This window comes from Podarcis tiliguerta (assembly GCF_965153285.1).
Source record: "Podarcis tiliguerta genome assembly, chromosome: 2".
In the NCBI taxonomy this organism is placed as follows: domain Eukaryota; kingdom Metazoa; phylum Chordata; class Lepidosauria; order Squamata; family Lacertidae; genus Podarcis; species Podarcis tiliguerta.
Genome location: NC_139535.1, coordinates 78,807,237 through 78,831,991, shown reverse-complemented (window position 1 = coordinate 78,831,991; position 24,755 = coordinate 78,807,237). Strand labels below are relative to the sequence as shown.

Sequence of the window (24,755 nt, the reverse complement as noted above, 5' to 3'; positions counted from 1 at the left end):
TTTTGTCTTTTTTTTTTGTCTACCGCTAAGTCATTTCACAGTTGAGTTGCAGTAGTCAGCAAATGAACCCATTCACAATATCCACATGGATATCACTGAAATAAAACCAGCTATGAATATCAACCAGCTACTTCTTCTTCTGCCTTCATAAAACCTTCTATATTGGGGTGATGCACAGGGATGCAAGATTTAGGCTGGGTTCTCTGCACGGCGTTGTGACTCTTGTCTATTTCTTGACTACTCCCCATGCTTGTCGAGACAGTAAGCTCTTCTGTGCAATGCCTTCTTTCATTGTAAGTCCTCTCATATTTGCATAGATGGCATTATGTCAACATTATACACAAAAGTGTATATAAAAACCCACCTCTGGGATCCCCACTCTTGTATGCTAACAGTGCAATCCTACATATTTCTGTTCAGAAGTAAATCTTGCTGAGTGCAATAGGACTTAACTTTCAAGTGGGTATAGCTTTGCAGCCTGAAAAACTAAAACCAAAGCAGGGCTGTGCATTAGTAGGTGGCTTAGTGACCAGGGACTCTCACTGAATTCTGTGCAGCAAAACAAATAGGCTACAAATGGCAACAATATTGGGAGATAAATTGGGTTCATTGGGTACAGATTTAGCTCACATTCCAATAAAATTATTGGGAACACGTCCTTTAATTTTTTTAATCCTTTAATTTTGCTTCCAGGGCATTTTGAGATGTATTTTCAACAAACATGGAAGGTAGTGCGCCAAACAGCTAGAAACTATTTTTAAAAAAGAAAAGAAAATTAATGCAGCCCTTGGATCACCTTGCAAAACTGTAGGTAGTTGACCAGTGTTCTGGAGGTACATGCATTAGACTTATTGCAGAAGTCTAATGCATGTACCTCCATCCTCATCCATGCACTGGTGTGGACGGTGCAAACCAGGGATACTGGCTCCAAACTGTGGCACAGACATAATTCTCTCTCACTGTTCATGGGCCCTTTTTTGCATTGAGATGGAGAAATGAACTTGCTTGGAAAAAATATGGGTTTGTTCCCACTGATAATAGTATAAGGTCAGTGGCAGAGAAATAGAGAGACAGATTAAGAGTGAATCAAACAATGAAATCCAAGCTTCAATTGTGCTCCAATTTAAGCTGTAAAAAAATCACCAATTGGAGACTATCCTCAAGGTTGTATATAGAGGAAATCCAGCAAGAGAAATATATGTAACTTGGCCTTTTACATATAGTCATATTGCTACCACAGGGGAGATTACTTTTATTGTAAACCATCTTGGAAGTAAATTAAGAAATTGTCCAGTAGCACCTTAGAGACCAATTAACTTTGTTCTGGGTATAAGCTTTCATGCGCATGCACACTTCTTCAGATACAAAGTTGATCTGAAGAAGTGTGCATGTACATGAAAGCTTATACCCAGAACAAACTTGGTCTCTAATTTTTGGGACAATTTTTAATTTTTATTTACTGATATTTATTTCAACCGCGTCAGACCAACACAGCTACCTACCTGCACCTTGGAAATATTTTATATTGAAAGGAGAGGTATGAGTCAAGAATAAAATCAAATATTCTTTTACATTTTCTTTATTTATATTTTTTTTAGTTTAAGAATTACACACTAGCCAACATTATTATATATTTACATGCTGAAACTGGCTGTAGTAAGTTTAGATTCAAGAAAATATCTCTTATGTGCTACTCAATTTACAATCATCATTTGATTACCTCCATGATCCCAGAGGTTAGCAGTCCTTTTGAGAAAAACATGAAAATCTGATGCAATGATATCCACTAGTATTTTGCATTTTCTAGCCATTGGAAAATGTGCATTATGTGCATATTAGAAAGGCTACAAGGTCATTAGTAAGGCTGATGATTACTACATTATGAAGTAAATAGTACTAAGTAAAAAAAGAGAGAGAGAGAGAGAGAGAGAGAGAGAAAGAAGAACGGTGCAAAGACAGTACTAACAGAACCATTTAAACACCCATGCAAATTAAAATGTGAAAACTCAAAACATAGTCATCTTGATAGAATTTTTGGATGTTTTAAATGCCTGTGTTAACTAACTCAAACTGTACAATGAACCTTAAATATATTTCTGGGTGAAATTTTCTATAAATGGCATTAACAATGAAAACATATAAAATGCTGATAAACTTGAATTAGATAACTTTTAGAGATGTGTGAAGCATTAAGAAAATAATTTAAACTAACTCTCCAACTAATATCAAACTGCAGCTAAGGTTGCCACCATTTCAAAATAATAGTAACAACAAATTCATCATCAGAGCACTTACAGAAATAATTTGACGCATAAGATATGTGTTGTATATAACCTGCAAAGATAATGAATTCCAATGTATCAATTAATTAAAATGGATAGAGATGCTATCTGTATAAGCTAAAATATGGTAGTGATTAATTAACATTCCATTTATTCCTCAAAAATTCAGACAAATGTTTCCTAGTGCATTTTGTTAAACTTTACCTTTGGTGTTAAGCAGTGTCTTGATAGTGTTCCCTTTAAATAAATTTCTAAAGTAAAGATTCTTTGGCATGGGGGGGCTGGAGTAGGGCTAGGTTGGTGAGGAAGAGACTACTATACACTGACAAATATGCCTTTCTGAAGACATTTACCTTCATGAAACAATGTCTAGAGGCCTGACCTTCATTTATACTCAAGGGGAATGGCGCAAAGAGCATGTGGGGTTCTGATATGCACATGGAACTCTAAATGTGCACCACCCTGCTTTGGTGTTTGGTACGGAGGCACCAGGCCCATGGTAAACTCATTGGTAGAGGACAATCACACAGGCACAGTTCTTCTGTTCTAAGCCCACGTACTATAACATGCATTGTCCGTCTGCATTGCTCATTGTGCAGACCGCTTGCCTTTTAATTCTCCCATAACTGGAAACATGAGCTTTGTTCCTCTGTCATGACGGCAAAAAGCCACTATGTTCTAAAAGGTAGAGAATTTTTAAAGGAGCCCATCATAACACACAGGTCAGGTCTCCTCTCTCTACCCATAGGTATGCTCAGTCAACTACATGACCTCATGTTGCCTGGGGTCTACTTTATAGCATGCTGATTAGCCCAAAGGTTAACTCAGAGCTGCCCATTAAAATGGAGTTGTACCAGCCCTATTCTCTCAAGATCATAGCTTTAGTGCAAGTGAACATCAAAGCACATCTTTCTGTTGCCGTGTCTACAAAATTCGGCTATGGATCTCCAATCTTAGAAGGAGCACTGCGCCAGCAGTTACTGCCCAGTCTCTTTAGTGTTGAGAAAGCTGAAATATCAATCACTCAATATGTGCAGGTATTTACGAGATGCTAATGCAAATAGGGCATGCGCACATGTACATCAGAGCCACTGGGTGGGGTTGCTAACTGAAAACTCTCAGTCGCTTGATTTCTCTCTGCATTGTGTCAATGATCCAGCTAATGGTCTGTGCATTGACTGTTATAAAGTTGCACTTCCCACAGATTTGTGTGTCAAAATTCTTTTCTGGAATCCAAGTCTTATGCAAAAGGGTGTTTAAATTATTCTGCTAGAGAACTGCAAATATTGTACTTGGTATTTTTAAAAAAATCACTGAACAATTACTGTTTCTATTGACTGCTCATTTACAGCTTATTTAAATATTTACATGATTTTAGGACACTAACCTAAACCATAAATAGAATCAGCTTTTTGCCTTACATTAAGTACAAATTAGAAGTTAAAAATGTTAAGAAATCTGATAATATTTACACATGTTCGGTTTTAATTATGATTGCTCACTTTGTATGTTCTATGTACAGATAGCAAAATGTTATGACCACTACTTTAAAAGTATTGTACCCTGGCCTTCCTTTTCACTTTTTTCCATATAAATATTTCGTATTTTTTCAGCTCCTTCTAGGTATTAGGACTTTTTTTTTTAAGTTACTAGTGGACAATGTTTTTATTTTAAAAAAAGAGAAGAAACAGGCAAGCAATGTGAGAGCTAGTCTATTTTGAGATGCTAGGAGGTACAGTACTATCATAATGTCAAACTGTGAAATGCTTCGTAAGAATTATATGCATTGATCTGCTGATATAGAAATGCCCAGTTACCCTGTATAGTAAGATTTTAATTACATTAATAATTTGCTTTCTCAAAAAAATATTCACATATCATTTGAATATAGAAAGAAAACTGTTATTAGCTTATTCCTTTAAAACACCGATGTAAGAGTCTAGCCCAAATCCAGACAACCACAAGAGCTACAGGAGGGAGGATGCTTGCCTGCATACCAAAAAAGAAATAAAGAAAGAAAGAAAGAAAGAAAGAAAGAAAGAAAAAGAAAAGAAAAGAAAAGATAGGGCTCAGCAGCACTGTTTTAGTCTCAGCCCAGATCATCCACCAGGAAGGCAAGAGCAGGCAGTGCTTGTTTTTGACTCTGTGAGCCCTCTTCTCCTTTCCCATAACTGACTGGCAGCATAAGCATCACACCCCCTTCAGTACAGATCATCTCTATGTTGGGGGGCAGGAGCATCACGACAGAGTCCATGTGACCTTTTGCTTACTCCTCATTCCTGTTTCCTTCTCACTGTGCAGATGTGATATAATGGGAGAAACCACGATCTCACAACTCTGCTGGGCTTACAAACAGTTTGATAGATCTTGGAATTTCATCTCCCCGCCCCCCAAATCCCTTTTGGCAACCTTCCTGCACCTCAATAAAGCAGATCTGTGGGCAGAAACCCATTTCCATGTGGGTCGCTCTCACTGGATTAGGATGTCTGTGTGCATATAGCACGCACACACACACAGAGGAATATATATACACATATTGGCATACATGTCTATATATTCGTTGTTTGCTTGGATAATGCTTAGTGTTTTGTTTCGTTTGCTTACATTAACTTTGCTAACTATGAAATTGGAACACAGTTTCAGGTTTGCTTTTTGTTTTTTAAAAAAACATTATTTCAGTTGCACTGTTAATGTACATATTACCTTAACTTAAATGGGATTTGTTCCCCAGATATATCTATACTGTATATCTATCTATATATGCACTTACTCTCATGTTCTCTATGCATTGTGCTTTTGTGTCTGGCAGATTCTAAGTCCCATCCCACCCCCATATTAGAATATAAAAATTCTCAGATGTTTCCTTCAGTGCTATTATTCAAGACTTTTGTTTCCCCCTGGGGATGATAACAGAAAATGTTCAGAATGACATTGCTTGGTTCTTTCTTCCCAGTCATTAAAACTGCAATAATATAGAAACATAACATTCCTTAGGCAAACACAAATATGCTGCATGATTCTTTTAGTTTGGAAAATGCATATTAGACTTACTAGCAGTCATATACAGAACATATTTACAGAGCATTGATTGCAAAGATATTGTTAAAACTGTGCCGTATTATATAGTAATTTTGCCATAAATTTCACAAAGATGAAGAGAAAACACCTTAATTGCTGGCTAGTATGCATCCTGAAACCTGAAAAGATGGAGTGATTATTATGTGGAAATATAGACCAAACAAAACTGTGAGAGAGTATATTTTAGCTCAATTCAAAGGTAACCATGTATTTAAGTTTGCTTTATGCAACGATATTATGGTCCCCCACTTTTTTAAAAGCTTAATCTAGTCTGTACACCTGTACACAGTATTTAGAATTAATTAGCTCAGAAACAGGGTAGTCTGTCTATTCCTGGAAGCATCTTTTCCTTAATAACAAAAAGGACCTCATGGAGGTGATTGTTTACTTGCTTTGTTATCCCTGTGGGTAGAATTTCATCCTCTCATTGGCAAGGTCAGATAATATTATGGCTTGTACTATAAACTTCCAGATATCTTAAAGTGCAGTACTAGGAGCTGATTTTGTAGTTTTTATTATAGCTGACCTGTTGAACCAATGTGAGAAAAAAAGGTATTTTCTTTGAAGGCCTATAAATCCCATGCATTAATTACAAGGCCAATATTTTTCACACTCCTTAAACTTCATTTCTTAAAATAATAATGGGTGTTTGTACAAAGAAAATGAAAATCAGAAGAAACCATGAATACAGCATAGCTCAGCTGTCACAAAAGATGTCCTAAGCAAGGGTTGTTTAAAACATGACTAGTCCAGTTGTGGATGACATCAAGACAGATGATGCCCTGACTTGTGAAGTGTACTCAGCCCCAATGCACATGGAAAAACATGAGTCACGTGATCAGTATTTTTTACAAATACATCATGATGTTCGAAATTCTCAACAATCATGTATGAACACTGGGTGCTCAGTTACCCCAATTTTAAAATTCTTTACAGAGGAAATGCTCAAACACTCATAGTGCTACTAAAAAGTCAGGTGGAGAAGATACACCAATAAATAAATAAACTCTGCAGAACTGACTGGAAGATTCAACAATACTTAGTGGATTTAACTTTTTGCCTTTATTTTGTCCCACCGTTTCAGGAATGGGGACCATATAATAGTATGAATTACTTGAAGAAAAATGGGGGCATTTCTATTGTTCATGATTTTGAGAAAAATAATTCAGCCTCTTCCACCAGAAGATGCTGGAGAATCCAGCTATTTAAAATAAATATTTCCCCCCCAGTACTCCCTTAAGTATTGCGTCTAAAAAGAAACACTTCTCAAACTGAATGCAATGGAACTGGGTGAGGAAAACAACCCAACTCTTATAAGTTTATAAGCTGTCTGTCTTTTAAAATATATATTGTCTAAACAGCAGACGTGATTCTATTCCATCTATTTGATGTGGAAATGAGATACAAATCAAAACAGCAACTGAGAATCCGTAAGAGAGGTTTATACTAACAAGCAAACTGACACCAATTATTTGTATAGTCTTTACCTGTCCCTTACATTTGGAAACATTTGCCACTGTTTTCTCTCTTCCACAGGGAAGGACTGAGCACCGAGAGAAAGCCTTGCTGGCCCACTTACATTTGGCACTTTACACTTTAGACATTATGCTTCATGGCACACTGTAGCACATAGTTGGGAATCTCTCAAACAACTCTAAGGGTCCTTGTCACACAGCACGGTAACCACTGTGCTGCATGAACTCTTTGCAATTTATCTTCCAAATGAAATGCTTTCAAGTTTCATGAAAACTCCTCACTCACCCAAAGCTTCCCTTCTCTACATCAGTAACATCATCTATTTGGGAAACCTCTGATACTCATTCCACATGGTATGACGGTAGGCACTACTTAATTTCAAGTTAATGCATTTGACAGGTAACACAGGAAGATGGTTTGGATTGCAACTATAACACTTCTCTCCATCCAGGTAATGTTGTGAATGCTCCAGATGTGAAGAGAGGCATGAGATACATTGCTCTTTGAACTCAAACCTATTTTCTTGCTTCCTCTTTCTGTGCTTAAACTTATGAGTGCTAAAAGGAGGGTGGAAACAACAGAATGAGGAAGTTTCAAATTCTGCCTCCAAATATCAAATGCTATTATATATTTAAAGGTCATGTTGTATACATTTGTACTGTAACTTAAATATTTCACAATTTTGCAAAGAAAACCCAAACATTACAAAACAGATTATAGAGTGGGCCAGCAACTAAGGTGTTTTAAAATAATTTTTTGTCCTGAATAGGTTTTTTTTTTTGTTTTCCCTAAGTCCCACATTTGGCTGTACAACCGATTTTGAAGAGAAATCCAGTTCTTGATAGCTGTGTGGCTTTATTTTGTTTTAGTTCACATAGTAAAGCCAATAGACAATATTGAAGAAGGAGAAAACAACAGGGAAGAATATGCGTGACCATCGATCTATGGCATTTACATCAGTCAAGTCAGGGATGGTAATTTTCAACTGAGAAGCACGTCTCCTTAGCCGGCTTTTCTTTTGTGCCACGTGCCGTTCCAGCGCATTGCGGCCAAAGCTGTGTCTTGGTAAGCCAGCCTTCCGGTACTGAATACTTGAAGTATCATAGGCCAGCATAGTGCTTCTGGGGTCCCCAAGGCCTATAACAGCTTCAGAGGCAGCCATCTCATTTTTTATTTCAAGCGTGCTCAACAAAATGTTTTCATGTGGATCCATCTGGAAAACACAAGAGGTTGTCTTAGAGTGTGTAACGAAACGTCAGACTTAGCCAATCATCAAGCAGGCAAGACCCAAGAAGTCCAACTCAATGTTGGCCTACGGAAGTATGCAACTTAAAGTGGCATACATACATTTACTTGTGGGTCCTGTATTTCGAAAGCACAGGCAAATACATTGTATGGCACTGTGAGTAGCCACATGTTTGTCTGGCAGATATCTCGGAAACTTGCGGCACTGCCACTATGCGTTTGCATGAAGTGCTGCACTTTGCTGGCCGAAAAGTTCTGTTCTGACAAGACTTCTCAGCATTTACAATTAGAATGAGCTCAAAAGAATGACGCAGCGATGAGATACATCAGATATAAATTCTGTACTTCATCACAGGCCTTCTGTTTGGATGCAGTGTGAAATCCATTGGAACAATTTTGGAACTCTCATATCACTAGAGTTCAAAATGCATATTTTGATATAAAGATTAGATTCTGTGTTTAGAGAGAAAGCTGATGAGCTGTTTTACACCTGCGCTAGGACCTCTTTCAAGTTGCAATGCCCAGGATAACAGTGTTCAATTCATCGTGGAACATCTCATCAGAACAGAAGGCTGGCCATGGCATTAGGCTGCACTTCAGAGGCAAGTCTAACCAGGCATTCATTTCAGAGTATAATCACATTAAATCTCAACACTGGTTTTGAGAGTGTTATTAGTAACTTTTTAAAATGTGAGATTATATAGTATACTGTAATAAAAAATAATAATGCCATGTTGTTTCTGGCATTAACTGTACAAAAGGAAAGTGGCAGAGCTCTCTGTTACTCTGAGGTAAATCTTTCACTATCTGCATTTTTCCCCTCAAAAAAGTTGCCATTTTGCTTGGCAGGAGATAAGTACCAATCCTTAATTTTAATAGCTGTTATAAACCAGTTTTCTTATCAGACAATTAAATTTAAATTGATGCTGAATATTATGTTAACACATTTTATAGCAATTCAGTAAATTCTTTACATTTTCATTTGAAAAGTGATGTGTTTTATTGGGCTGACTTCTAATGGGGGACAGATTCCATTTTCATTACATGAACATATGTATAAATAGTTCAGAATAAACTGCATTTTTCTACTCTTTCACTAGCAATTCCTTACATGATTGTGAACTCAAATGTGTCCGCAGGATTCTCACCCCATTTCCCAGGTCCTCACTCACTTGCATTTCGGCAATAGTTCCACCTCTGTTAATTTCTGCTGCTAGAGGGCTTGGAGAATTTTAATTCTCATTTGACAGTATGTATGAAAATTTTCTATGGAGAATATTTATGGCAAGGGTTTCTCAAACTTTGTTTCTTATCAAATCTTGCCTTCATTTTTTATTCTTCCAAGCATAAACTAAGGGAAAATTAAGACAACTAGATAGGTTTAGGTGGGATATAATACACACAAACAATGATATTCTGAAACCGCTAAAGAGAGCCACACATTTAAAGTAGTCTTCCACGACTGCCATTTGCTAGATCAGGAGCTGTGGGTGGGCATAAATCAAATGCGCATCTGAGTTTGGATGCTGTATGTCAACACTGCTTTATTTTCAGGTCCATTTATTGATAAGAAATAAATAAATAACATTGCCAGCATGTAAATTTGATTCACGTGTGTTTAGGGAGGAGGCCATACTTTCAGCCCCATCCCCACTGTTGCCTGTTCTTCCTGCAATAATTATCTGTGCTGCATGCTGTTTTCTGCAGAAAAATTCAAATGTGCACACAGCTACTTGAGTATACAGGTTATGTGTGATAGGCATACTACAGGTGAGTACGTGCTCACACATTTGCATTTGTCTGCTAACAACTACAGACAACAGGGACAATATGGATGTACACATGAGTAATGAGTAGTTTGAAAACTGCAGCCAAAGTTTTACATAGGTTTATAGATTATCAGTGAGGATTTATTATTATTATTATTATTATTATTATTATTATTATTATTATTATTATTATATTTAACTGATTTAACTCATTAAATGTTTATCATGATATTATATCGAAAAGTTGTTTTAAATCAAGGATTCTGAAGTAAGCTGAGTATGTTAAATTTGAAGTTGTGCTGCTAAACCCATGTGGGACTTTGCTTCTTAATTTATGAACATTTAGGTTTCAAAAGATCAAGGTGTAATTTAGTCAAAGTGATCCAATTTTGCTTTCCTATTAAAATCATGCGGAGTCGGGTATTGTTTGAAACCCCATATAATTTCTTTTTGAATATCTGGAATGAAATTGTAATTCAAAATCTGTTCCACTGTCACAAAATATGCCTGTTGCATAGGATATGTCTGAGCTGGAAAACATTTACGGTCTAGCCTGTAACAAAAGCAACTTAATTCTGATCAGAATGCCTGGAGTAGGTTCTCTACCACTTCCCATCGAAACAAACAGCACATTATTTCTGCAGTCCCATAACAAACATTTATGTATGTATAAGCATAGCCATTTCATTTTACAAGATATTATTACTACCCCGTCACTGAATTTTGAAGTCAGCCAGCCAATCCCAAACAGGAGTAAACAGGCAGGGGGGAATATTCCGGGGCCCCCACAGTGGATAATTGCATATTTCAACATGTATTTCATGGCATCAAGCTTTATTAAAGAATTCACCATTTTGCAAACAGTAAATTCTTTATAAAGTTGTTTTTTAAAAAAAATCATTTTAAAACGAAGGAAGTTAGTCTTGTGACACAAAAACTGCAAAACAAATACGGCATTTTCAATTACATCCAAGGTTAAAGAACAGGAGCACTGGTTAATCTGAACAGCTATACTGGGGGTGGTGGGTAGGTTGGATGGGGTGAGTCACACAAGCAGGGTAGCAAAGCTATTTTAAAGTTTCATTTTCCATTTCCAGTCAGAGTCCAGACCTCAGGAGTTAAGCCAGTCTTCAGCCTTCTACACACTTCAGGTAAAATGGAACTGTGCACTTGGCCAGAGATAAATTTGCTTGAATGTAAAATAGGGGTTGGTGTATTCTGACAAGGTAACTTTACAGAATATTGAGGGTATGAAACACTGAGTAAAAAAGTGCCTGGTAATAAATATAAATCAAATTCTCAAATGGCCAGCTTTGGAGTCTTCTATGGCTGCTGCGGAGATGCGATTAACGGTTGCTGCAATGTGAATAACTTGTCACACACCCAAAAAATTTAGGAGAAAAACAGCATATAAGCAATTTAGTATTACTCTTTTTTTCTTGTCAGATGTTTTTCTGCTGTTATCAGACACTTGTCTGATAACACCACAGTTTGAGAAGGCTGGAGGTCTCTACACCTTTTCCAAAGAGACATTGGAAATTACTACATAGCCGTAAATTAGTAATGGATGAACCTCCCAATTGATTTACTGTATAGCAGTTAGAAAGTGATTGCACATGTCTTCAAGTTTTTCCTCGTTGGAAATTGGTCTACCTTTCATTTCCGAAACAGGAAATGCACAAGGTTACGATAAAGGATAAAAGGATGAAAAGTAAATTGAGCTGATTTTTGGATCTGAAGTTTTAGGAAGGCAACTGAGAGCACCATTGCAATACAGCAGGTTCACCCATCCCTAATGAAAATGTATGCTTATAACTATATAGAAGCTTACAATACAACAGTGAAACACATTAATTCTGCAGGGCGCCTTTTATCCAGACGGATCCCAAAGCGCTTTACAGATTTTTAGAAAGCGACATCACTTCACCAACAAGTGCAATCACCTCTCAGGCGAAATGGGGTGGCTATCTAACATCGCCAAACAACGCATTGTATTTTAGTACAGGAAATGAAGAATGCTGTAGCCAATTAAAACTATGCAGTGGGTGGGTGAGTGGTGGGAATGGTTCAGAAGGTAGAAGACAACTTAGAATACAACTAAAACTTGGACAGGATCCTGGCATTAAGATGCTAGTTCTTGCAAAAAGTGCCGTGGGATCTTTAATTGACCACTAATGGTCCAAGATCTCACTAGTAAGTCTCTAAGGATAGAATCATTAGAAAACAATAAAATATACCTTTGTTGAATACATTTCTGGACAATGATATGTGCCAATTATTCTTCTGTCCTGTAAGTTAATAAAATCAAGACCGGTTTCCATAGAGAAAAGGCAGCTGTTAGCTTTCATTAAAAATTAATGTACTATAGGCTATTATCATAAACGATGCACTTTAATTAAAAGCACAGGGCAATCTGAGCCAACAATCAGCAGAAGTATATCCTTGGTTTAGAGGTGCTGTTGTTGTCTTGGCCCTGACATTGTAGACAACACAAATTTGTAATGGAAATGTACAGCCTCCGCACACACAAAAACCTGGTCATTTTTGACCAAGAAAGGAACGATGACATGTAAACATTAGTTAGGAGAGAGGGGAACAACATGGGGATTTAAAAGATGGTAGGGGGAAGGAAGTCTGGATGCTGATGTGGTTCTTCAGCCACATAACGGGATTCTTGATAGGGCAAGACAGACTTTATGTATAAAAAAATCCACAGAGCAGGGAAAATAGGTAAACGTGAAAGGGGGACAAGTAACAAAAATAGAAGATGAATGGTGCAAAATATTAATTTGAACATAATAATCATGGAGGTATCAAACAATCACTTTAAATGATAACATGACTAAGTCATAAAAATAGAATTCACTCTTGGGCCTAAAATCAGCTTGCAAAATGTAGACCACAGAGCATGGGACATTGCTGACCCTCCCAGCTCAAACAGCAGATAGACCTACGTGGCAGGTGATTCCGAATATCTAGAAACTCCAAAATGATGGCTCTCTATAGGTGTTGACTCTTTAATATCAGCAGCACACAAATCTAACAAATTATTCAGGTGTAAAATAATTATAACTATATAATAAAGTGACAGTTTTTATTTAGTGGTTACATTAGTAGCTTTCTTGCTTTAAAAAAACAGCTTTATTCTTGTACTTCTGTAGTGCACATTTATTATTTACTATCAAACATGCATCAAACTGACACAGTAAAGCATTCAGCCCTTCAATTCCATTGCCTGCAAGCAACTCACTTTTAAAACATGGACAAACAAAGCTGTCAATACAGTCATACTTTTTTTATTATTATCTCTGATTCTGAAATCAAATGAAACAAAGAAAACAATGTGTGAGAGCACTAATGCAACATTGTCAAAGTTGGCCCAATTATTGGATGGATTGTCTTATCCATTCAGCATTTCACCCCTAACAAAGCCCTTCAGTAAAAGATCTGACTGATTATTTCAAATCAGTATGTCTTCCTTACTGTCCTTCGCTCTACTCTTCTTTTCCATGTCTGCCCTTCCCTTTTCTCAATTTATTTAAGACTGCTCCTTCTGTCAAAACCTTCTGTTTTCCTTTCCCTGCTACCTTCTCAATTCAGGTAAAGAAAAGGAATTGAGAAGGTTTAGCCTGTGCTGGACATGGATTGCTCAGTCAATGGCAGTCAGAGAACCTTAGGATCAAAGCAGTTCAGTCAAGGGCAGCAAATGACTCTTTAGTTTGCTTGCCTTGTTGTTCTACAACAGTCAGTCCTTCCAGCTACTCTACAGCTATCACAACAATATACCGTAGATTACCGGGCCTCTAATCTTGTGCACTTGACCCATTTTAAGATTAATAAATTTTCTGAGAAATTGTTTCATCGATGTACAATTTACTATATAATTTTAACAACAACTGAAATAAAGCTGACTGAAATTAGATCTGCGTTTACAAATGTGCACCAATAGGTGTGTGTAATTGCAACCCACTATTTGCCCAAATGATACCACTGCTTCTGTCGAAGCATTATGCAGTTGTACTTTTCTACACTGTCTGAACTGCTACATTTAAACATTCTATTTGTGATAGCTGTATTGAAATGTATTCTCTATAAAAAGATCTTGAACAACAACAACAACAACAAAAATACTTTCTGAGAATTTTTCTGTCATGGCGAAAGCTAATTATTTAGCTCTCTGAAAGGATTGGAAGGCAGGCTTTCAGATTATGTAAGATAACTGATGTATCTTAAACAAGCAGAAGCTGGATACGCACTGTCCTTGTGCAAATTAAAGATGGCATTCTGAGATTGTTGCTATGGACAGAGAGCTTTACACAGCTGACTTGACCTTTTTTCTGATGTCACCAGGAATAGCACTACAGACTGTATGTAGAAGCTACCTTGTGACCTTTTCTGTAAGAGGCCACAGGCAAAGTCTGCTGCCACCACTGCCTCACATTACCTTCAAAGCAAATTCTTACATAATGCTAATGGAGAGATGGAAAACAATGGCGTGTACACTGCTGGTTTATAGAAAATTCTTACACAACAGCAATGCATAGTTATAAATAGTTGCTTTTAGGCACTTTCTTAAAAAAACCCAACAAATTCAATGTGGAAAATATGGATCAAAGTAGTCATTTATTGCAGACTGTTTTAATTTTGGCAACTCTCTAAACCTGCGAAGTATGCAGTATAGATTTTGACCACATTCAAAACCAGAGCTGGCTAACCTATAGCCCTGCAGATATTGTTGGACAACAATACCCATTATCCCTGACTGTTTCCCATGCTTGTTGAAGCTGATAGGAGCTGGAGTCTAACAGCATCTGGAGGGTTACAGGTTTTTCATCCCTGTTTTGAGCTGTAGCTTAACCATAAATATTTACATGGTGGAAAGCCATGTATACTTAAGCATATCAAAGCTTCATGATATCCTAAACAGTAGGAATAACTCAAGATAAAGGCAAACACTTAGCAGGATTCAACTAATGAGTGCTATCAGCAGGAACTCTGTGCAAGGACTTCCTCTAGCACAATGGGGTCCCCCCCTCCAAATGGATGTCCCTGGGAATTGGATCTGGGGGGGGGGGTGTTACTTTCCCTATACTCAATTTTTAAAGGCACTGGGATGTCAGAGGAAGTGGAATTTCCTTTACGAATTCCCCATCCCTGTCATTCACAGTTTGACACCTGACACTGATATAGCATCATCATACAAATACATCTGCATTTATTGCACTTTTTCATTGGCATATTTATGGAAACTGTAATGAGCGGACCAGCTCTATGCTACATTTATTTCAAATTCATTTGAATTTTTGCTTGTCATCGTGGGAGTGCAAAAGGGATGCAAACTTGATAGGTAGCTAGAGATTTAGTACTGAGCAAAACTGGTTCTATCTCCTTTGTGGCTACGAAATAGGTAGCCTTTATACTGCAATTCTCTTTCCACTTTCTCATGGACCTATGAAACTACTGAATGACACTGACAGCTGAAATGGGAGCCAAGAGCAACACAAAAAAGGTCTCCCACCATGTTCTTCAATCCTACCTTCACTAGCAAACTAAAACACAATGCTGGCTAAAGTCCCTCAGGCTTGCTCTTTCTTAATTATGCCCCTCTCCCACCTCTTATTCTGGCTAGGGAAATTTAACAAAATGACCTGGAACCGGTTGCCTGAGATGGAGACACTTCTCAAACAACACAGAAATACAAAAAGAGAACACATAATACTAAATAAAAACACAAACAAACTGATAACCCTCCCCCCCTCAAAAACATTTAAAAGGACATATACAGTGGTACCTCGGTTTACGAACTTAATCCATTCAGGATTAAACTGAAACTGTTCTTAAACTGAGGTGTGCTTTCCCTAATGAAGCCTCCCTCTGCCAGTGCCCTTCCACCATTCGGATTCTGTTCTTAGACCGAGGTAAAGTTCGCAAACCGGGACACTACTTCCAGTTTTGCAGAGTTCGTAAACCGAATCATTCGTAAGGAGGACTGTTCTTAAACTGAGGTACCACTGTAATGTTAATCAGCCAAAGGCCTGGTTAAAGAGAAACTGGCGCCTAGCACCTAAAGATATGTAATGAAGGCACCAGGTCAGCCTTAGTTGGTTGTTTCTGAGACAATGAACAGGCTTCCAAGTTTTCAAGCATGCTGTCCGTAGATATGTGACATAATACAGAGACTACTGAGCCAAAGTTTATCATTATATGCAGAGTACTCTTAAATCACAGCCAACATGTCCACATAATATACCTTATCTAAAGGTGCAGATGCTGGCCACATCAGTTCAGACTATATTTTGAAGTGGGGTTTGCCTCATAGAATCAATAATGGAAGTTTTATTAACATATATTGAAATGATTTAATTGTCAAAGGAAGTGATTTCTATATGAACGCTTCTACAAAATAGCAGATCCTATTTGTGTATTATTGGACAATGATATTGTGGGATAAAAGTTTAGACAAGAAAAAATGTGTTTATAAGTGAATAGACTTGAAAAACAAATAAATCTCAGGCAGTAAACTAAAAAGAAGTTTGCTAGTAGCAAAGGCAGTTGAACTTTTTCAACTTTTGCAACCAGAAAGAACATGTGCAAATCCGTACAATTCTGTAAAAGAACTGAATCTTGGCACAGAATTCTAGGCTCCCTTCTTCTACTAAACACTGCTTAGTAAATACTGTTGCTTACTAGCTTGTTATAAATTACTACTGCTGTTATTACTGTTGCATCTTCATATAAGATAATAAGAGCATGCAAGGTGCATCAAACAGGTTAGAGCAGTAGCAAGAGAGAAGAGATCCCAAGAGAGGAAACAAGGGAAGCTCAGAATGTTAAATCTCAGATAGGCATAAGCCCCAAAGAAGCTATCCAGAAAAAATTGCAGTGCTAAGAAGTTATTGATAAATGATTTACATACTCTGCATGGAAAATGAAGAGAAAAAAATTGCTCACTGAAGGAAACAGAGTTGCACAATACCTGGAACAAAGCAAATCCAAGATGGTATGATATCCAAGCAGTGTGAAAAGTTTTATGGATTAAGATTTCTAGTTGGCTTTAAGTATGAATGTATATATATATATATATATATATATATATATATATATTAAAAATAGCTAGTAAGCCACAAATGGAAGAACAAAGCTCATTGGGAAATAGATTACACAAAACAAGTAACTGCTTACACACACATATATACACATACACAGAGTCTCATACAAATAAAAGACAAACTGAAATGCATCCAAAAAGAAACTTTTCAACTTTCAGGCACTCCTCAATGAATCTGTGAAAAACTAATGAAGACTAAAATAATCTAGAAGGAGCCATAGTTTCTCCTAAAATTAGGAATAAGTTAAAATAGTGACTCCATACTAGAACCTTAGCAGTCAACTCCATAATAATAAAACAAATGGAGTATGTGCTATATTCACAAAGGGCTAGATCAACATGGTTTAAAGCTAAACCTACTGAATTAATTCATAAATTGTCATTGCAACATAGATTATTTATATAAAAATTCTTTTGTTGCTTTTCTACTAAAAGAATTCAAAGTGACTTACAATGTATGGATGATGAGAAAACAGTGGATATTTTATCTGGGTTTTAGTAAAGCATTTCATACAGCACTATACAATATCTTATGGTTAGAAAGCCAACATAAGATGTCTTGGACAATTAGTACAATCAAATGGATCAAAAACTGGCTATCTAACCGTATTAAGAGAGTAATCGTAACTGGCAGTCCATCTAGATGGGGAGAGATTTCCAGTGGGATCCAGGGATCGCAATTCGGTCCCATTTTGTTTTATATCTTTATAAAAGATCTGGAAGACAAAGTAGAGAATATGCTAAATAAGTCTTTTGGCTTCTACTAATTAGGGAATGGTGAGCAGAGCTAGAACTAACATAGTAGTTGTAAAATAACTCTAAATACTTCTTTGAAATTGGATGATAGATTTACAGACCATATTCTAAATTAAATGTGAGACAGAAGGTAACAGAACACACGGGAGCTTCACAGAAGAAAACAATAGTAGGCTTTGCTAGTCATGCCTGTGTCAAATATCCAAAATGATTTGAGCCTTTTGGACTCAAATACATCATATCTCTTAAAAAGCCAAAGACATTGTCACATGGAATGGCAGAAGAGGAAACGATCTCACATGGAGGTAAATTATAAGAGCTAAGTGGATAGAGAGCTTGAGGAAAGTAAAGAGAATAAGGAATAACATGACAGTCAACTGCAGGAGATTCAGTCAGAAGTAGAGGTGTAAGTGCAATTAAAGCCATTAAAACCAATTGATCTGACAAAACAAGCATTAAGGTAGTCTTGACACTATCTTCCCAGGCTGAATGTGCGGTGTCAGCACTGAACAAATTACACATTTAGAACATAACAGAAAGGGAATTCATGGAAAATCAATGGAAGAGGGGCTTCAATGGAGCTGAAGCAGCTTTGGATCAAGATTTAATGCATAAAATATAATATAATTGATCTATGAATGCATGTTTTCTTGGTAAATGGCTGTGAAATCACCATATGGGTAAACCCTTATGTTTCTTTTGCTAGCAAAACTGAATTAAAGGAAGAATTGAGATGCAGAGTCAAATATATAAACACAAAGTTCACATACTTATAACATGGATACCCAAAAAAGAAAAGAAAAAAAGGAGATACTTGGTAAGAACAGAATGTGAATGTGAAACAGAACAAACAGGTTTCACAGTATATTTGATTCATGGGCAAACCTTTGAGCCCTAAACTCCACCCTGGAATGCTAAAAACCTGACAATGACACTTGGGTAAACATCAAGCAGCTGCATTCAGGACAATAGACAAGAAGTAGAAAGGTGTTACCACTAAGCATGTCTGAGGGCTGTCAATTACTAGGACAGGAGCAACAGGACACATTCTATTAGGTTTTGCTTCTGTGCTGGCAATCATTAGGTTGAGTAGATTGCTTTCTGTTTTTTGTCCGGAGCTGGAACTTTAGGGACTGACTGTGGTTATAAAAATTAAATAACAAAAATATTTTGGGGGCACCGTTGAGAGGATCCACAGCATCAATTCAGATAGGCTTATCTGGAATGGTATTAGGCCAAAACTTGACTGTTTCTGCAATTTATTCTGTGTCGAGTTAAGGGCTTCTTGTCTGCCTGTGAATTTGGTCTGCTTTTTTTAGCAGTTGTCTTTTAGATTTTATCAGTTTAATGGGTTATAATTTACTTCTGGTATTTTTTTGGGTGTTGTTATTATACAGCACCCTGGGATTCATTGGTATGGAAGGTGAATTAGAAACATTAGCAATAAAGTAATCAATAAAACCTGAGACTGATACCCTTCTTTATAATTTGTAAGAGCTTGAGAAACACCCCTTTGGCATGCACAATTCTTGTCCTCTCCTATTTGATTTCCTCTTCCTTTTCCTTTGTCTATAGCTTCCATTGCAACCATGGTTACACTTGAAACTGATATTTGAAACCATAAATCAGGCATTCTAGCTGCACCCCCATCCTCATGGTTGCTGCCCTATTTGTGATGGCAATGGGGAAGTCTCCTGTACTCATGGAGGCTTCTGAACATTTTAAAAACCACAAAACGAAGGAACCTCCACAGATACAGGTCTCCCTGATGCAGACAGCCACTGAGGAACATTTAGAGGACGACGATGAGGAGGATGAACAGGCAGAACTAGTATGCTTGTGGACATTGTTCCCTCCTTACATGTTGACTTAAGCCCTATTCACTATAGTGCTGTTTACAGTACTGAAAAGAGAAGGGTTGGGAGAATTCAGGCCAGATGGAGAAGATAGATCAGGTGGGCCCTTCAGGATTTAGGGAAATTTATACTTGCACCAAGCTACACACAAAGGTTGTTGAAAGAATAAATGAAGCTATCCTGCTGTTGTTTCCAAGAAGGGTTTTCTGAAGAGTGAGAATTGTGACCTCTTAGAAAATAAGAAATGTTGCAAGTTACCTTTTATGAAACATCAGACAACTAATAGCACCACAAAACTGATACTTTGATTTAAAAAAATCACAACAGTTTTGTCATGCCTTATGATACACTGGAGGAACACTTGGTTGTATCTAAAATGTTGGTTCATCTCTGGAGATAAAGTTCTGAAACCATTTTCCTTTGGCACCTGAAACTTCACACTGACTTCCATTGGCCTCTGGAAGCAGTGACAAGTAGGCACCGATGTTCAAAGATGCTCAGTGGCTCCCAGTTTGTTTACAGGCTCAATTCAAAATACTGGTCTTGGTCATTAAAAACCCTAAGCCTGATACCTGTATATTTCAAAGTTCCATCTTCTACAATGGTAACTAAACAATTGGTTCAGATCTTCCCTAGAAGCCCTCCTCTGAGTGCCCCTGCAAGAGGCCAATGAAGAGATGGCCTTCTCTGTCACAGCACTCAAATTGTGGAACTGTTGCCCTACATATGCTCATTTCACACCATCCATGCTTTTATTTTGTGTGGTCTGTTCTGTGTTCTTGAACCTTGACAGCCCTATTCTCTTTTTATACATCATCTTCTGTTATTATTTATTTATGCTTCTATCTTCATTGGATATCTTGTTGTACTATAATTCACCCCAAGTCTAATTTACAAAAGGTAGAAATATATTAAATAAGCAAGTAAGTAATATCGATCAGCCACAGTCTAAAAGGAGACAGTCTAGGCACAGAGAAAGGAACCATGTATGGAAATGGAGTTCCCTTCCCTCTTCTTTGGAAAGCTGATACATATAGAGTATCATTGAGAAAACCTTTGCATAGAGCAAACCTTTGCATGAAAATGTAATATTTGAAATGGCTCTATGAGTGAATGGCTTCTACATTTCCCCAAATAAAACTTGAAATTATAATTTTGGCAGAAAATATTTAATATCCAAAAATTAATCATTTTTTGCCAATAGTTTTTATTGATTTTCCAATTTTAACCCAATTACACAAATTAATTCCAAATTAATACAATTTTGTTTAAGAGGTTTTCCACAATCCATTCTTGATGCGTCTTTATGATCTAATACTACTGCATTTCATATTCTTATTTACTTCTAGCACAATCCATATTACAAATTATCACATAGGCAACAGCTGCACTCTTAATGATTTCTATTCATTTTATTATATTATTTAACTTTCAAAAAACTTCAAGTGAGGAACAACAGATTTTCTTTTCTTTTTCAATCTACATGCGCCCGAAATTAATTCTTAACCCACCTTTATTCATTGGTTTTTTTTGTAAGCACCTTCAGGCATTTTTGGCATGTTTTATTATTTGAAATGTTGAAAAAAAGATTTTAAAAACAGACATGTACATGCCAATACAGTTTTTTGTGTGTATGTGTTATATAAACTGTTTTTGAGCACCACTATGAGAAGATAAGGCTACTGTGATGGTTGCTTCCTGTTTTTATGCAGTTTACCTCTGTTAATTTGCAACTAGAAGTCAAGCAAAATTACCATAGTACCATTATTGTAACAAGCTGCAGGTAGGGAACAGGGAAATGAAGGGTTGTATCCAACAAAGTACTCCCATTCACAATAATTTCTGCTTGCATGACAGACCTCTCCCTTCCTCTTCTCTCTCTGTGCTCCCCCTTCCCAATCTGCTTGGGGGAGTTGAAGGAAATCCCAAAGCAGATTTAGAAGGATGCACAGGGAGAGAAGAGGGAGGGGACATTCCACTACATGAGGGAAAGTCTTTGCATAAAGGGGGAAAAAACCCCAGAAACATACCAAAACATCTAGCCCAGAACCGTGTGAATCCAACAGTTATTAACTCTTTCTCCCTCAGTTTTCACACATTTGAGAAAATACGACTTGGAATTTGGATTTTTTAAAAAAAATAAAATACACAATTTTCTATGAAATATTTCAAGTTTTACATCTATACAATTTTACAAATAAATCCATGCCATATTTGCTGAAATGATGCTTTTGCTGACATTATAAAAATGTAAGTATACTTATATTGATTCTGTATTCTCTGTCAAGTTTATACCCCCTTTTGGTTCTGTTATAGAGTATCACACAGCTTTTAAGCACGTCGTAGTTTAGCCATCATTTTGGATTGTTCCTCTGAGGAACAGCTGGAAAACTCATGAATTTTTAAGTCTTCAAACCTTCTGCCTGACAGATGACAGCAAAGCCTATAGTGAATACAATCCATCTTGTAAATCAGGCTTCAAAAAGAGGAAAATGCCACTAAGTGACAGTGTATCTAAAGCCCAAGGCATTCAAGGGCTTTCCAGATGATTTGGGGTGGGGTTTTTTTTGCATAATAAATAAGTGTACAGCTGTGACAATTGGTTGCTCAGGATCCAGGCATCTATGGATCTTCTTCCAATGTAGGAATATTGCATTTTTTAGCACTGCACAACACCATGTTAAATGGGAAAAAGTTGTTTTCTTCAGCTGCTACACTCTTGTGTTAGACTTTTAACAAGCTAGAGAATTCATGCTATGTAAAACCATGGGGAGGTCTGTTTAGAAGAATGATGAGCGACACTTTCTAGAAAGAATTTGCAACACCAGTTCTTATAAGCTTGTGACACTTTTGATGTGTTTAATGCTTTTAGTAGTGCTGTGCATCTTATTAGACTGTTTTACTATTAAAATACTGTTGTGGCATTTATTGAATGTTTATTGCTATTGTATTTTACTGTCAACCGCCCACTATACAAAACAACAGCAGCAAATAAATATTTGTTGGGGGTGAGGGTGGGACACAAGCACATCAAAATTTGAAAATAGAAAAAAGGGAATACTAACAAAGTCGTCTATACTATATTAATGCCCCCACCATCTCATAAAACTTTTGCATTGCTTTGATTATTTTTAAAAAGCCATCACAGCCATGCACTATTTGTTTCTTTTGCGTGGATATAAAATCTTTTGTAAAGATCCACTAATGAATGTGGAGAAGTCTATTTTTGCTGATTTCCCTTCTCATCTTCAGCCCCTAGAAAATATGCTGGGGGGGGGGTGTTCTAGTTTGGAAAGTGTCATGGGCAACTGTAAAGGTAGCAGGAAAAACTGCCCCTTCTGTGAGCAAATGCCTCCTCTAGATCAAATACTCTTCTATAAAAGCACTTCTTCAGTCTATGCAGAACTGACTGCATCCCTATATTTAGGTCTCTGAACATAGTGTGTTTATGTCCAGAGCACAGACACACAAATTTATTTTTCCCATGGCATATGGACTATCTTATCCCTTCCACAATGCTATATCTTCATCCATTATGTAAAGTTGGAAGTATCATATTATGAACATTGGTTTGGAGCTAGTTCAAGCTTATTTAATAAGACTATAAGGTGTTTTGTTTTGCTCCCCCCCCTTGCTTAGTTTTTAAAAAAATCATCTGGAAAGGCTGTATACTGAAAGCCAAGATGGCCCATAAAATTCCTACTGGACTTGTGCAGCAGAAGAACCAATGTAAAAAAAAAAGCTCTGTTTGGAAGAAAATGAATTGTCTAATGCTGTAACTGTAAGAGGCTAATCATGTTCCATTAGAACTTACCTTATTGACATCCATTCGTAATTTTTCATTGTTAGCACTGGCAGCTTTTTCGGCTGCTTTCTTCTGGCGTTGTGGTCCCCTGCCAAAGAAGATGTAGTTGACTAATGCATACTCCAGTAGGGCCATGAACACGAAGACAAAGCAGCCCATCAGATACATGTCAATGGCTTTCACGTAGGGGATTTTGGGCAGAGTTTCTCTGAGATGAGTGTTGATGGTTGTCATTGTCAGCACCGTGGTGATTCCTGGGGGGAAGCATCAAAAAATTCAAAATAGTGTGTGTGTATAGATATAGATAGATATAGATATATAGATAAAAATATTAGGGGGAGCTGGAGTTCACTCTAGAGTAGAACTAGAAGAAATATTTTCCATACTAGCTTCTTTTTGGTTTTTGGGTGGTGATGCTTATTACAGTAATGAACAAAAAAACATTAAATGCTACGAATTCTCAAAGTCAACACCATGGAAATCTTTCCACTTGTGTATCACACAGGTTATAAGGTGCACCTATTTCTTCAGTGTGCTGGTTTTGCTTAATATTTTTTTACATGTTGTCTTCTGGTTTGAATTCTCAGAAAATCTTGCTTGAAGACCTTGTGCAATATACATTAGCTTGAATAGAGGGAACGGTAGAGAATGCATTCAACCTTCCTTTAGGTAATGTTTCTTCTTAAGAGCTATGTAAACCTGAAGAGGCTTAAGTTTAAATTTGCATTAGAGTTGGATCCTTACCTGGAATGCAAGGTTCAGCAAACTCAAAAGGCTTGCTAATGTAAACTGTTTTAAAAGACCAGCTATATTAGTTTGTAGCAGCAATTAATAATAATAATAATAATAATAATAATAATAATAATAATAATAATAATTTATTATTTATACCCACCCAGCGGGTTTCCCCAGCCACTCTGGGCGGCTTCCAACTGAATATTAAAAACCAATTTGATCATTTATTGGATTACTGCTCCAGGAGGTTAAAAATATTTGTTTGCATTATCAGTTTTGTTGGAATGGCAACACAAAAACTCTTTCAACCTCTGATTTGTGTATAACTGTTGGGTGAATGAATCACAAGTTGAAAGAAAGTAAACAAACCATGACAAGGCCAGTGTCTTATGAGCTGTTCCTATTCTGCCTTGGGACACAATCTAGAGTCATCATTCACAGACCCACATAAAAGCAAAGTGACTTGTCAATTTTTCTGTCAGGGACAAGAGGGTTTGAACTAGGAATTGTGGGGTCTAGGTTTGGGACCTAAGCTGAACTGTAGACTGTGCATGTTCTCAGGCTTCAGAGCTTTCTTCAGGCACAAAAGGACTGTGCAACATCAAGTCGTGTGACAGGTGAAGCCTGATACAAATCCTAGAAGCC

At 37.0% G+C, this 24,755-nt stretch overlaps 1 protein-coding gene across 7 annotated transcripts in view; it reads right to left on the bottom strand.

Moving 5' to 3' along the window:
* Positions 1-4,931: 4,931 nt before the first annotated feature.
* Positions 4,932-24,755, bottom strand: part of GABRB2 (gamma-aminobutyric acid type A receptor subunit beta2) — a 106,521-nt gene continuing 86,697 nt past the window's right edge. For 4 of the 7 annotated variants that reach the window (XM_083430859.1, XM_083430861.1, XM_083430860.1 and 1 more), the window contains exons 9-12: positions 23,385-23,629; positions 17,564-17,674; positions 12,088-12,138; positions 4,932-8,049 (exon numbers count right to left, since the gene is read on the bottom strand). In XM_083430859.1, the coding sequence (XP_083286985.1) occupies positions 7,702-8,049; positions 12,088-12,138; positions 17,564-17,674; positions 23,385-23,629 (755 nt within the window). In that variant the 3' untranslated portion in view covers positions 4,932-7,701. The remainder of the gene's footprint in view (positions 8,050-12,087; positions 12,139-17,563; positions 17,675-23,384; positions 23,630-24,755) is intronic. The other 3 variants (XM_083430863.1, XM_083430864.1, XM_083430865.1) reach the window with 3 other exon arrangements.